At 52.7% G+C, this 14,463-nt stretch overlaps 1 protein-coding gene across 1 annotated transcript in view; it reads left to right on the top strand.

Annotated features, from left to right (window-relative positions):
- LOC144487293 (IgGFc-binding protein-like) overlaps positions 1-14,463 on the top strand; it is a gene marked incomplete at its 3' end in the record, with an annotated part of 192,889 nt that overhangs the window by 106,860 nt on the left and 71,566 nt on the right. Inside the window, exons 60-70 of the mRNA XM_078205374.1 lie at positions 230-371; positions 522-763; positions 1,957-2,105; positions 3,280-3,408; positions 4,302-4,440; positions 6,172-6,313; positions 7,196-7,392; positions 11,109-11,250; positions 11,399-11,640; positions 12,607-12,755; positions 13,931-14,059. Of these exons, the coding sequence (XP_078061500.1) occupies positions 230-371; positions 522-763; positions 1,957-2,105; positions 3,280-3,408; positions 4,302-4,440; positions 6,172-6,313; positions 7,196-7,392; positions 11,109-11,250; positions 11,399-11,640; positions 12,607-12,755; positions 13,931-14,059 (1,802 nt within the window). The remainder of the gene's footprint in view (positions 1-229; positions 372-521; positions 764-1,956; positions 2,106-3,279; positions 3,409-4,301; positions 4,441-6,171; positions 6,314-7,195; positions 7,393-11,108; positions 11,251-11,398; positions 11,641-12,606; positions 12,756-13,930; positions 14,060-14,463) is intronic.

A 14,463-nucleotide genomic window follows, 5' to 3' on the forward strand; every position in this document is an offset into this window, starting at 1 on the left:
AAGCAGTGCCGTTCTCAATCTAAAAATCACTGGCTGAATGTGTCACCCTTTCTGTCCCAAGATCTTTACATGAAGATGTACTGAGGTGGGGTGGGGGGGTGAGGTGCTATATGAATGCAGACTCTTTCTTTCTGGCAATGGGCCTTATCCGTGTCCAATGGACCTTTCTGATTGGTCCTGTGCGGAGCAGTCCTAACGTGAGTCTCTCTCTCTCTCTCTGTACTTCCAGCCCGGTGAGGTGATCTGGTCCCAGGCCTGTAGCCAGGTGTGTAAGTGTCTCTCCAGCAACAATGTCCAGTGTACCGATACCAGCTGTGCTCCAGATGAGTACTGTGGCCACGAGGGCGGAGTGCGGGGGTGTTACCCCAAAGGTAAAGAATTCCGCGCCGGTTTTAACATTGACCATCAGAGATTGGAATTGTGGGAATGACTCATCAGAGATTGGAATTGTGAAATGACTCATCTTCTCCCCCACCTCCTCGCCCCCCCCCTTCCCCCGCTCTCCATTGACCTCTCCACAGGTTCGTCCACCTGCACTGCCTCCGGGGATCCCCATTACACCTCCTTCGACAAGAGAAAGTTCACCTTCCAAGGGAACTGCACCTACGTGCTGGCCAAGACCTGTAACTCCAGCCGCACCCCCTTCACCGTCCTCGTCGCCAACGAGCATCGCCGCCGGAGCACCACCGTGTCTTATGTCCGAGCCATCCACGTCAGTGTCTACGGCCTCACCGTCTCGGTGCTCAGGGACAGAGTCGTTCAGGTGAGAGGGGGAGGGGGAGCGGAGCGGGGGTGGGGGGGAGATGGTTGTGGGGGGAGATGGTGGAGGCCATTAAACTCACCACCCCGCCCCCCCATCCATGGCCGGTGTCCCTCGAAACAGTCCGAAGCCCGATCGATGGGTTGGGGTTGGGTAAGGGGATGGGGGAGGGGTTGGGGAGTTAAGGGGTTGAGATGGAGATTGGCCTTGATCGAACTGAAGGGTGGATAAGACCATAAGGTATAGAAGCTGAATTAGGCCATTCGGCCCATCGAGTCTGCTCCACCATTGCTGATAGCTTCTCAATCCCATTCGCCCGCCTTTTCCCCTCAACCTTTGACCCCCTTACCAATCAAGAACTGATCTATCTCCATCTTAAAGACTCTCAATGACCCGGCCTCCTCTGTGGCAACGAATTCCACAGATTCACCACCCTCTGGTTGGAGAAATTCCTCCTCATCTCGGTTCTAAAGGGTCGTCCCTTTACTCTGAGGCTGAGCCCTCGGATCCCAGTCTCTCCCACTAATGGAAGCATCTTCCCCGTGTCCACTCTATCCGGGCCTCTCAGTATCCTGTAAGTTTCAATCAGATCCCCCCCCCTCATCCTTCTAAACTCCATCGAGTAGAGTCATAGAGTCAGAGAGGTTTACAGCATGGAAACAGGCCCTTCGGCCCAACTTGTCCATTCCGCCCTTTTTTCCCCCTAAGCAAGTCCCAATTGCCCGCATTTGGCCCATATCCCTCTCTACCCATCCACTCAGATCCAGAGTCCTCAAACGCTCCATCAAGCCTTTCATTCCTGGGATCATTCTGGTGAACCTCCTCTGGACCCTCTCCAGGGCCAGCAGTGCTGGAGGGGCTGAATGGCCTCCCCTCGCTCGGATGCCCCAGCCCCGGGCGAGAGTCTGTTCCCAGTAGAAGGTTCAAGCGGAGAATTCTATCCAACTGATTCCCGAGCGACGCACTCCCATCCCAAGCACGGCGTTCCCGAGTCTCAACCCCCAACCCCCCACTTCCCATTCCCTGGAATTGCTACATTGGGATGGAGTTAATTCCACCTCCGGTTCCCTCCGCCCCATCCGGGGCCGATATTTACCCCCCCCACCCCACCCCCCGACCCCCGCCCCCCCCCTCCCCCCCTCCCCCCCCACCCCCACACACTCTCCGATCCTCACTCCTCTGTCTGTTGTGTTCAGGTGAATGGAAAACCCGTCACCGCCCCCATCAGCCCCCACCCCGGATTGGTCGTGGGACCCTCGGGCAGACACATGGCGGTACGAACCGACTTTGGCCTGGTCGCTCGGTACGACGGCAGACACCACGCTGACGTGACGGTCCCCAGCGAGTGAGTACATCCCGCGGCCTCCCCGTGTCCCGCACCGGCGCGGGTCGCGTTTATTTGATTTGATTTCTTTTGTGATTTGATTTGATTGGACGAGATTTTTTTCTGATTTGATTTGATTTAATTTGATTTTGATTTGATATCTTTTTGATCTGATTTGATTTTATGTCCTTTTTTGATTTGGTTTGTTTGCTATCTTGAACTGATTTGATGTGATTTCTCTTTGATTTCATTTGATTTCTTTGTGATTTAACTTGATTTCTTTTTAAATTTTATTTATTATTGTCACATGTATTGGGATACAGTGAAAAGTATTGTTTCTTGCGCGCTATACAGACAAAGCATACCGTTCATAGAGAAGGAAAGGAGAGGGTGCAGAATGTAGTGTTACAGTCATAGCGAGGGTGTAGAGAAAGATCAATTTAATGCGAGGTAGGTCCATTCAAAAGTCTGACAGCAGCAGGGAAGAAGCTGTTCTTGAGTCGGTTGGTACGTGACCTCAGACCTTTGAATCTTCTACCCAACGGAAGAAGGTGGAAGAGAGAATGTCCGGGGTGCGTGGGGGGTCCTTGATTATGCCGGCTGCTTTTCCCCGAGGCAGCGGGAAGTGTAGACAGAGTCAATGGATGGGAGGCCGGGTTTGTGTGATGGATTGGGCTACATTCACGACCTTTTGTAGTTCCTTGCGGTCTTGGGCAGAGCAGGAGCCCCAGACCAAGCTGTGATACAACCAGAAAGAATGCTTTCTATGGGGCATCTGTAAAGGTTTGTGAGAGTCGTAGCTGACATCCCAAATTTCCTTAGTCTCCTGAGAAAGTAGAGGTGTTGGTGGGGCTTTCTTAACTATAGTGTCGGCATGGGGGGGACCAGGACAGGTTGTTGGTGATCTGGACACCCAGAAACCTGAAGCTCTCGACCCTTTCTACTTCATCCCCGTTGATGTAGACAGGGGCATGTTCTCCTTTACGCTTCCTGAAGTCGGTGACAATCTCCTTCGTTTTGTTGACACTGAGTGAGAGATTATTGTTGCCGCGCCAGTTCACCAGATTCTCTCTCTCGGGTGGGACGGTGGGGGGTGGTGGGAGGAGGGAGTGGGGGTCGGTGGGGGGGAGTTTGCCGACCTTCTTGAGCGTCACTCACCCCTCGTCTCTCTCTCTCTCTCTCTCTCTGTCCCCAGCTACGCCGGCCAGACCTGCGGCCTGTGCGGCGACTACGATGGAATCCCCGGCGACGACTTCCGGACTCCGGAGGGACAGATCGTGCACGGAGTCCTCAACTTTGGGAACAGCTGGAACGTGGATGAGAAGTAAGTGGGATGATCCGGGAAGAGGGAGGGGGAAGAGGAGGGGGAGGGGATGGGGAGGGAACACGATGACTCTTGTCCCCGTATCTACGGGCCCTTCACCATGACAATCGAGCGGAAGATTCACAGGTCTCGTTAACCACGCGGCAGAATGGCGTCTGTCTTGTTTTTGTATCTTTGCACCGTTCTATTGGACAATTCCTTGGATTGTTTTTTATTCATTCTGGATCCCCCCATGGAGGGGAGTGGGGGAGAATGTGGGACTCGCTCCCACAGGGAGTGGGGAGAATGTGGGACTCGTTCCCACAGGGAGTGGGGAGAATGTGGATCTCACTCCCACAGGGAGTGGGGGAGAATGTGGGACTCGCTCCCACGGGGAGTGGGGGAGAATGTGGGACTCGTTCCCACAGGGTGTGGGGAGAATGTGGATCTCACTCCCACAGGGAGTGGGGGAGAATGTGGGACTCGCTCCCACGGGGAGTGGGGGAAAATGTGGGACTCACTCCCACAGGGAGTGGGGGAGAATGTGGGACTCACTCCCACAGGGAGTGAGGGAGAATGTGGGACTCACTCCCACGCGGAGTGGGGAGAATGTGGGACTCGCTCCCACGCGGAGTGGGGAGAATGTGGGACTCACTCCCACGGGGAATGGGGGAGAATGCGGGACTCACTCCCACGGGGAATGGGGGAGAATGACACATTGGAGGTGGCGGGAGCTGGATCAACAGATGAGGGAGAAACGTAGAGAATGATATGGGGATGGGAGTGAGATGATGTAGAGTTAGAGGAGGCTAGTGTGGACCAGCATGGAGCAGAGGGGCCGAATGGACTATGTCTCTGCTGCCCCTTTTGTGTCATTCACTGTGTAAATAATCTTCCCCGTTCTCTCTGGACAGCTGCACCGTGACGGACACCGAGGTGACTCCCCAGTGCCCCGAAGACAAGCGGGAGACGTACGAAGGAGCCTCCTACTGTGGGATATTGCTGGACCAATACGGACCCTTCTCCTCCTGCCACTACCAAATTGACCCCATGGTACGTACGGCCTAGTGCCAAGGCCTCATTCTGACCGGGACTCCATCCCTCCCTCTGTCTCCACCTCCCGCACTCCCTCCCCCCCCGCCCCCCGCTCCGGTCTCCCCCCACACCCTCACTCCCTCCCTCCAGTCCCGTGCCGAGATCCAACTAGGCCCGAGGCTCCGGTGTGGCCTCAGTCCAGTGGGGGAGCAGGGAAAGGGGAAGGGGGGAGTGTCACTCTCACCTCCGAGGGAGAGGGGTGGTGGGATCGAATCTCGCTCCAGAAGTCCAGGTTCAGCTGGAGGGGTGAAGGGGCGGCAGGGAGGGAGGGAGTGCGGCCATTTTGGACATGCGGCCTTGTGGATGAGACACCAGTATCAGCCCCTCACCTTGAAAACTCCTGGTACTATTTGTCAACAAGGCAATGATCCCCCCCTCCCCCTCACCGCCCCCCCACCCCCGCGCCCCCCCACCCCCCACCCCACCACCCACGCCACAGTGGACGGACTAATATTCAAGTCTCAACCAACCCCTGATAAAATATCATCACCTGCCCCCTGATCTTGCTGTGGGATCTTGCTGTGCACCAATTGGCTGCTCCATTCCCCGCCTCCTACCCGTGACTAATTTCAGTGAATGCTCGGCTGGTGTCAAACCTGTTGGGACATCCTCAGTTGGTCAGTTTGATTGATTTCATCCTGGGATCCCGACAGTGCAGAAGGAGGCCATTCGGCCCATCGAGCCTGCACTGACCACAATCCCACCCAGACCCTATCCCCGCAGCCCCACATATTTACCCTGCTCATCCCCCGACACTCAGGGGCAATTTAGCACGGCCAATCCACCAAACCTGCACATCTTTCGGACTGTGGGAGGAAACCGGAGCACCCGGAGGAAACCCACGCAGACACGGGGAGAATGTGCAAACTCCACACAGACAGTGACCCGAGGCTGGATCGAACCCGGGTCCCTGGCGCTGTGAGGCAGCAGCGCTAACCACTGTGCCACCGTGCTGCCCCTAATTTGATTTATTATTGTCACAGGTATTGGGATACAGTGAAAAGTATTGTTTCTTGCACGCTATACAGACAAAGCATACCGTTCATAGAGTACATAGGGGAGAAGGATTTGATTTATTATTGTCACATGTACTGGGTAGAGTGAAAAGTATTGTTTCTTGCACGCTATACAGACAGAGCATACCGTTCATAGAGAAGGAAAGGAGAGAGTGCAGAATGTAGTGTTATAGTCATAGCTAGGGTGTAGAGAAAGATCAACTTAATGCGAGGTAGGTCCATTCAAAAGTCTGACAGCAGCAGGGAAGAAGCTGTTCTTGAGTCGGTCGGTACGTGACCTCAGACTTTTGTATCTTTTTCCCGACGGAAGAAGGTGGAAGAGAGAATGTCCGGGGGGTGTGGGGGGTCCTTGATTATGCTGGCTGCTTTTCCCCGAGGCAGCGGGAAGTGTAGACAGAGTCAATGGATGGGAGGCTGGTTTGCGTGATGGATTGGGCTACATTCACGACCCTTTGGAGTTCCTTGCGATCTTGGGCAGAGCAGGAGCCAGAGTGTGGGTGAATCTGTTGCCACAGAGGGCTGCGGAGACCGGGTCATTGAGTGTATTTAAGACAGAGATGGACAGGTTCTCTCGTTCCTGCCGCTTTCCGGGGGAGAAAACGCAAACGCGCGCGCACGCACACACACGCAAACACGTGACCCTCCCCGTGTTGTGTCTGCCCCTTTCCTCCAGGCCTTCTTCAGGGACTGTGTGTACGACATGTGTGAGCTGGACGGGGCCAGGCCACAGCTGTGTGAGGCCATCGAGACCTACATCACCGCCTGCCAGCATCGCAACATCACCATCCTACCCTGGAGGAACCAAACCTTCTGCCGTGAGTACCGGGGGGGGAGCGAGCGGGCGAGGAGCGGACCACTAAAAACCATCCCCCTTTCTGAGCCGTGCTACCCCTTCCCCACTCCGAGTTTGTTCTCCAGCTTTTAATTTAAACACTTCCGAGCATTCCAGCTTCAGAAAACAAGGACAGCAGTTCAACAATTCCTTTACTTAACACTTCGAGCACCAACTCAAACATAAACAGTTGCAACTCATTAACTCTTTACTGAACTTTAACTCTTAAACAGCACTTTAAATTCAACTGAACATCAACTTTAACTGTGTAACTGTAAATAGATAGGGCCAAGTTTAGGGAAACCTAGGCCAAAAAATGTCCTCGATGTCAAATCTATCTCCTTCTCCTCTGAAGCATCCCTCAGGGCACAGGTCTTGTTTCCCACGATGGTTGGTCTCTTCGTGTTATCGCGGCTCTTTACCCGCAATTCTCCACCCACTTCCGGAAGATTCTCTGTCACCCATCCGACAAATCGATCGTAAACCCCAATTGCATCGTTCGATGAGGCCCATCGAATGCAGCCGGGGTGGTGGCATTGGTCAGTCCAGACCTCATCATCTCGAGACCCCCTTGAGTGCATCTTGTTCACATTCCGATCCCCAGATAAGGAACACTGGCTCCAAACATCTATAAGGAACTCCTCCTCCCTGCCAAGGACAAGTTGTTCAACCCAACACCTTGTGTCCTCTGAGAAGTTCCAGGCAACTAGCCGCAAGAAGTCCCAGCATGCATAGCTCTCAGCCGGGACGGCCATTTTGAAGCCACTCTTGCCATTATTGTTGTTAAATTATTCTTGTAGCCGTTCTTTCTCCGTCCACAGAGTGACGCTTGTTTTGTTTTCTCTTCCCCCCCTCCCCCCCGCAGCCCTCGAGTGCCCATCCAACAGTCACTACCAACCCTGTGCCTCGGCCTGCCCGGCCACCTGCCTCGACCCCCGACCTCTGCCCTGTGACCTGCCCTGCGCGGAGGGCTGTCGGTGCGACCCAGGCTTTGTGCAGAGTGGGTCCCGGTGCGTCTCCAGGGACCAGTGCGGCTGCGTGTACAACGGCTCCAACTATCAGGTAACGCGGGGACGGGGCGACTGGGAGATCCAGAACATTGTGAAATTCCAATCATGTCAAACCCTTTCCCATCCATGGATTAAACCTCACCCCCCCTCTGGCCTTCACCCCCATCGCCTGAATCTCTTCCCTCTCTGAGAATCTAACCCTGAAATTTGATTTGATTTGAGATGATTTGATTTGATTTGCGTTGATTTGAGTTGATTTCATAGAAATCATAGAAACCCTACAGTGCAGAAGGAGGCCATTCGGCCCATCGAGTCTGCACCGACCACAATCCCACCCAGGCCTTACCCCCACATATTTACCCGCTAACCTACACATCCCAGGACTCTAAGCGGCAATTTTTAACCTGGCCAATGCACCCTAACCCGCACATCTTTGGACTGTGGGAGGAAACCGGAGCACCCGGAGGAAACCCACGCAGACACGAGGAGAATGTGCAAACTCCACACAGACAGTGACCCGAGCCGGGAATCGAACCCGGGACCCTGGAGCTGTGAACATAGAACATAGAACATAGAACATTACAGCGCAGAACAGGCCCTTCGGCCCACGATGTTGCACCGACCAGTTAAAAAAAAACTGTGACCCTCCAACCTAAACCAATTTCTTTTCGTCCATGAACCTATCTACGGATCTCTTAAACACCCCCAAACTAGGCGCATTTACTACTGATGCTGGCAGGGCATTCCAATCCCTCACCACCCTCTGGGTAAAGAACCTACCCCTGACATCGGTTCTATAACTACCCCCCCTCAATTTAAAGCCATGCCCCCTCGTGCTGGATTTCTCCATCAGAGGAAAAAGGCTATCACTATCCACCCTATCTAAACCTCTAATCATCTTATATGTTTCAATAAGATCCCCTCTTAGCCGCCGCCTTTCCAGCGAAAACAATCCCAAATCCCTCAGCCTCTCCTCATAGGATCTCCCCTCCATACCAGGCAACATCCTGGTAAACCTCCTCTGCACCCTCTCCAAAGCCTCCACATCCTTCCTGTAATGTGGGGACCAGAACTGCACACAGTACTCCAAGTGCGGCCGCACCAGAGTTGTGTACAGTTGCAACATAACGCTACGACTCCTAAATTCAATCCCCCTACCAATAAACGCCAAGACACCATATGCCTTCTTAACAACCTTATCTACTTGATTCCCAACTTTCAGGGATCTATGCACACATACACCTAGATCCCTCTGCTCCTCCACACTATTCAAAGTCCTCCCGTTAGCCCTATACTCAACACATCTGTTATTCCTACCAAAGTGAATTACCTCACACTTCTCCGCATTAAACTCCATCCGCCACCTCTCGGCCCAACTTTGCAACCTGTCTAAGTCTTCCTGCAAACTACGACACCCTTCCTCACTGTCTACCACACCACCGACTTTGGTGTCATCAGCAAATTTGCTAATCCACCCAACTATACCCTCATCCAGATCATTAATAAATATTACAAACAGCAGTGGCCCCAAAACAGATCCCTGAGGTACACCACTTGTAACCGCACTCCATGATGAATATTTACTATCAACCACCACCCTCTGTTTCCTATCCGCTAGCCAATTCCTGATCCAATTTCCTAGATCACCCCCAATCCCATACATCTGCATTTTCTGCAGAAGCCTACCATGGTGAACCTTATCAAACGCCTTACTAAAATCCATATATACCACGTCCACTGCCTTGCCCCCATCCATAGCAACAGTGCTAACCACTGTGCTACCGTGCCGCCCATTTTGATTTGATTTGATGTGATTTGACTTTATTTGGTTTGACTGTGTACAGATCTGGTCACCCAATTATAGAAAGGATATTATTAAACTAGAAGGAGCGCAGAAAAGATGTACTAGGATTCTACCGGGTTTTGATGGATTGAGTTATAAGGAGAGGCTGGATAGACTGGGAATTTTTTCCCTGGAGTGTAGGAGGCTGAGGGGTGATCTTATAGATGTCTATAAAATAATGAGGGGCACAGATCAGCTAGATAGTCAATACCTTTTCCCAAAGGTAGGGGAGTCTAAAACTAGAGGGCACAGGTTTAAGGTGAGAGGGGAGAGATACAAAAGGGTCCAGAGGGTGGTGAGTGTCTGGAACGAGCTGCCAGAGGTAGTAGTAGAGGCGGGTACAATTTTATCCTTTGAAAAGCATTTAGACAGTTACATGGGTACGATGGGTATAGAGGGATATGGGCCAAATGCGGGCAAATGGGACTAACATCATGGTAAAAAATGGGCGGCATGGACAAGTTGGGCCGAAGGGCCTGTTTCCATGCTTTAAACTCAATGACTCTATGACTAGACTAGATTTGAATTATTATTGTCACATGTATTGGCATACAGTGAAAAGTATTGTTTCTTGCGCGCTATACAGACAAAGCATACCGTTCATAGAGAAGGAAAGGAGAGGGTGCAGAATGTAGTGTTACAGTCAGAGCTAGGGTGTAGAGAAAGATCAACTTAATGCGAGGTAGGCCCATTCAAAAGTCTGACAGCAGCAGGGAAGTAGCTGTTCTTGAGTCGGTTGGTACGTGACCTCAGACTTTTGTATCTTTTTCCCGCTGGAAGAAGGTGGAAGAGAGAATGTCCGGGGTGCGAGGGGGTCCTTTATTATGCTGGCTGCTTTTCCCCGAGGCAGCGGGAAGTGTAGACAGAGTCAATGGATGGGAGGCTGGGTTTGCGTGATGGATTGGGCTACATTCACGACCTTTTGTAGTTCCTTGCGGTCTTGGGCAGAGCAGGAGCCCAGACCAAGCTGTGATACAACCAGAAAGAATGCTTTCCATGGGGCATCTGTAAAAGTTGGTGAGAGTCGTAGCTGGCATGGCAAATTTCCTTAGTCTTCTGAGACAGTAGAGGCGTTGGTGGGGCTTTCTTAACTATAGTGTCGGCGTGGGGGGGACCAGGACAGGTTGTTGGTGATCTGGACACCCAGAAACCTGAAGTTGTTTTTGATTTTTGTTTTAACTTGGATTTTTTTTTCCACATTCTTCGCTGTCGCCGGGTGGGGCAACATTCCCGTCACCGTGCCGGAACCCTGTGGATTCAAGACTAAACCAGAGGCATGAGCACAAAATCTGGGCTGACCCTCCAGTGCAGTACCGAGGGAGTGCTGCACTGTCGGTGGCACTGAGTTTCATAGGGGACATTAAAACAAGGCACTAAGTGACATCCCGGGTGGATTCTGACTCATTTTGAAGAGTTAGGGGGGATTCTCCCTGGTGACCCCCTCACATATTGAACCCCCAACCAATCGCTAAACCCCTTATTAACTTGTTTTGCTTTTTGGGATCTTACTGTGCACAAATTGGCTCTGCTGTTTCCTCCATTCCGGCAGTGACTCCAATTCGAAGGTCTTTCATTGGCTGTAAAGTGTAGCGTAGTGAAAATTGGGTTGTGCATTTTGCCCTCAAACACACACATGTACCAGCAGAGGGAGTCTGCGAGAGATAGAGAATGATTAAGGATACATGTTGACCAAGCAGTGCCGTTCTAAATCTAAAAATCGTTGGCTGAATGTGTCACCCTTTCTGTCCCAAGATCTTTACACGAAGATGTACTGAGGTGGGGTGGGGGGTGAGGCGCTATATGAATGCAGACTCTTTCTTTCTGGCAATGGGCCTTATCCGTGTCCAATGGACCTTTCTGACTTGTCCTGTGCGGAGCAGTCCTAACGTGAGTCTCTCTCTCTCTCTCTCTCTCTGTGCTTCCAGCCCGGTGAGGTGATCTGGTCCCAGGCCTGTAGCCAGGTGTGTAAGTGTCTCTCCAGCAACAATGTCCAGTGTACCGATACCAGCTGTGCTCCAGACGAGTACTGTGGCCACGAGGGCGGAGTGCGGGGGTGTTACCCCAAAGGTAAAGAATTCCGCGCCGGGTTTAACATTGACCATCAGAGATTGGAATTGTGGGAATGACTCATCAGAGATTGGAATTGTGGGAATGACTCATCTTCTCCCCACCTCCATCCCCCCTCTTCCCCCGCTCTCCATTGACCTCTCCACAGGTTCGTCCACCTGCACTGCCTCCGGGGATCCCCATTACACCTCCTTCGACAAGAGAAAGTTCACCTTCCAAGGGAACTGCACCTACGTGCTGGCCAAGACCTGTAACTCCAGCCGCACCCCCTTCACCGTCCTCGTCGCCAACGAGCATCGCCGCCGGAGCACCACCGTGTCTTATGTCCGAGCCATCCACGTCAGTGTCTACGGCCTCACCGTCTCGGTGCTCAGGGACAGAGTCGTTCAGGTGAGAGGGGGAGGGGGAGCGGAGCGGGGGTGGGGGGGAGATGGTTGTGGGGGGAGATGGTGGAGGCCATTGAACTCACCACCCCGCCCCCCCCATCCATGGCCGGTGTCCCTCGAAACAGTCCGAAGCCCGATCGATGGGTTGGGGTTGGGTAAGGGGATGGGGGCAGGGGTTGGGGAGTTAAGGGGTTGAGATGGAGATTGGCCTTGATCGAACTGAAGGGCGGATAAGACCATAAGGCATAGAAGCAGAATTAGGCCATTCGGCCCATCGAGTCTGCTCCACCATTGCTGATAGCTTCTCAATCCCATTCGCCCGCCTTTTCCCCTCAACCTTTGACCCCCTTACCAATCAAGAACTGATCTATCTCCATCTTAAAGACACTCAATGACCCGGCCTCCTCTGTGGCAACGAATTCCACAGATTCACCACCCTCTGGCTGGAGAAATTCCTCCTCATCTCGGTTCTAAAGGGTCGTCCCTTTACTCTGAGGCTGTGCCCTCGGATCCCAGTCTCTCCGACTAATGGAAGCATCTTCCCCGTGTCCACTCTATCCGGGCCTCTCAGTATCCTGTAAGTTTCAATAAAATCCCCCCCTCATCCTTCTAAACTCCCATCAGGGAGAGTGATAGAGTCAGAGAGATTTGCAGCATGGAAACAGGCCCTTCGGCCCAACTTGTCCATGCCGCCCTTTTTGTTTTAAACCCGTAAGCAAGTCCCAATTGCCCGCATTTGGCCCATATCCCTCTCTACCCATCCGCTCAGATCCAGAGTCCTCAAACGCTCCATCAAGCCTTTCATTCCCGGGATCATTCTGGTGAACCTCCTCTGGACCCTCTCCAGGGCCAGCAGTGCTGGAGGGGCTGAATGGCCTCCCCTCGCTCGGATGCCCCAGCCCCGGGTGAGAGTCTGTTCCCAGTCGAAGGTTCAAGTGGAGAATTCTATCCAACTGTCTGTTGTGTTCAGGTGAATGGAAAACCCATCACCGCCCCCATCAGCCCCCACCCCGGATTGGTCGTGGGACCCTCGGGCAGACACATGGCGGTACGAACCGACTTTGGCCTGGTCGCTCGGTACGACGGCAGACACCACGCTGACGTGACGGTCCCCAGCGAGTGAGTACATCCCGCGGCCTCCCCGTGTCCCGCACCGGCGCGGGTCGCGTTTATTTGATTTGATTTCTTTTGTGATTTGATTTGATTGGACGAGATTTTTTTCTGATTTGATTTGATTTAATTTGATTTTGATTTGATATCTTTTTGATCTGATTTGATTTTATGTCCTTTTTTGATTTGGTTTGTTTGCTATCTTGAACTGATTTGATGTGATTTCTCTTTGATTTCATTTGATTTCTTTGTGATTTAACTTGATTTCTTTTTAAATTTTATTTATTATTGTCACATGTATTGGGATACAGTGAAAAGTATTGTTTCTTGCGCGCTATACAGACAAAGCATACCGTTCATAGAGAAGGAAAGGAGAGGGTGTAGAATGTAGTGTTACAGTCATAGCTAGGGTGTAGAGAAAGATCAACTTAATGCGAGGTAGGTCCATTCAAAAGTCTGACGGCAGCAGGGAAGAAGCTGTTCTTGAGTCGGTCGGTACGTGACCTCAGACTTTTGTATCTTTTTCCCGACGGAAGAAGGTGGAAGAGAGAATGTCCGGGGTGTGTGGGGGGTCCTTGATTATGCCGGCTGCTTTTCCCCGAGGCAGCGGGAAGTGTAGACAGAGTCAATGGATGGGAGGCCGGGTTTGCGTGATGGATTGGGCTACATTCACGACCTTTTGTAGTTCCTTGCGGTCTTGGGCAGAGCAGGAGCCCCATACCAAGCTGTGATACAACCAGAAAGAATGCTTTCTATGGGGCATCTGTAAAGGTTTGTGAGAGTCGTAGCTGACATCCCAAATTTCCTTAGTCTCCTGAGAAAGTAGAGGTGTTGGTGGGGCTTTCTTAACTATAGTGTCGGCATGGGGGGGACCAGGACAGGTTGTTGGTGATCTGGACACCCAGAAACCTGAAGCTCTCGACCCTTTCTACTTCATCCCCGTTGATGTCGACAGGGGCATGTTCTCCTTTACGCTTCCTGAAGTCGATGACAATCTCCTTCGTTTTGTTGACACTGAGGGAGAGATTATTGTTGCCGCACCGGTTCACCAGATTCTCTCTCTCGGGTGGGACGGTGGGGGGGTGGTGGGAGGAGGGAGTGGGGGTCGGTGGGGGGGAGTTTGCCGACCTTCTTGAGCGTCACTCACCCCTCGTCTCTCTCTCTCTCTCTCTCTCTGTCCCCAGCTACGCCGGCCAGACCTGCGGCCTGTGCGGCGACTACGATGGAATCCCCGGCGACGACTTCCGGACTCCGGAGGGACAGATCGTGCACGGAGTCCTCAACTTTGGGAACAGCTGGAACGTGGATGAGAAGTAAGTGGGATGATCCGGGAAGAGGGAGGGGGAAGAGGAGGGGGAGGGGATGGGGAGGGAACACGATGACTCTTGTCCCCGTATCTACGGGCCCCTCACCATGACGATCGAGCGGAAGATTCACAGGGTCTCGTTAACCACGCGGCAGAATGGCGTCTGTCTTGTTTTTGTATCTTTGCACCGTTCCATTGGACAATACCTTGGATTGTTTTTTATTCATTCTGGATCCCCCCATGGAGGGGAGTGGGAGAGAATGTGGGACTCGCTCCCATGGGGAGAGGGGAGAATGTGGGACTCACTCCCAGGGGGAGTGGGGGAGAATGTGGGACTCACTCCCACGGGGAGTGGGAGAGAATGTGGGACTCGCTCCCACGGGGAGTGGGAGAGAATGTGGGACTTGCTCC

This window comes from Mustelus asterias, unplaced genomic scaffold, assembly GCF_964213995.1.
Source record: "Mustelus asterias unplaced genomic scaffold, sMusAst1.hap1.1 HAP1_SCAFFOLD_707, whole genome shotgun sequence".
NCBI classification, from domain to species: Eukaryota; Metazoa; Chordata; class Chondrichthyes; order Carcharhiniformes; family Triakidae; genus Mustelus; species Mustelus asterias.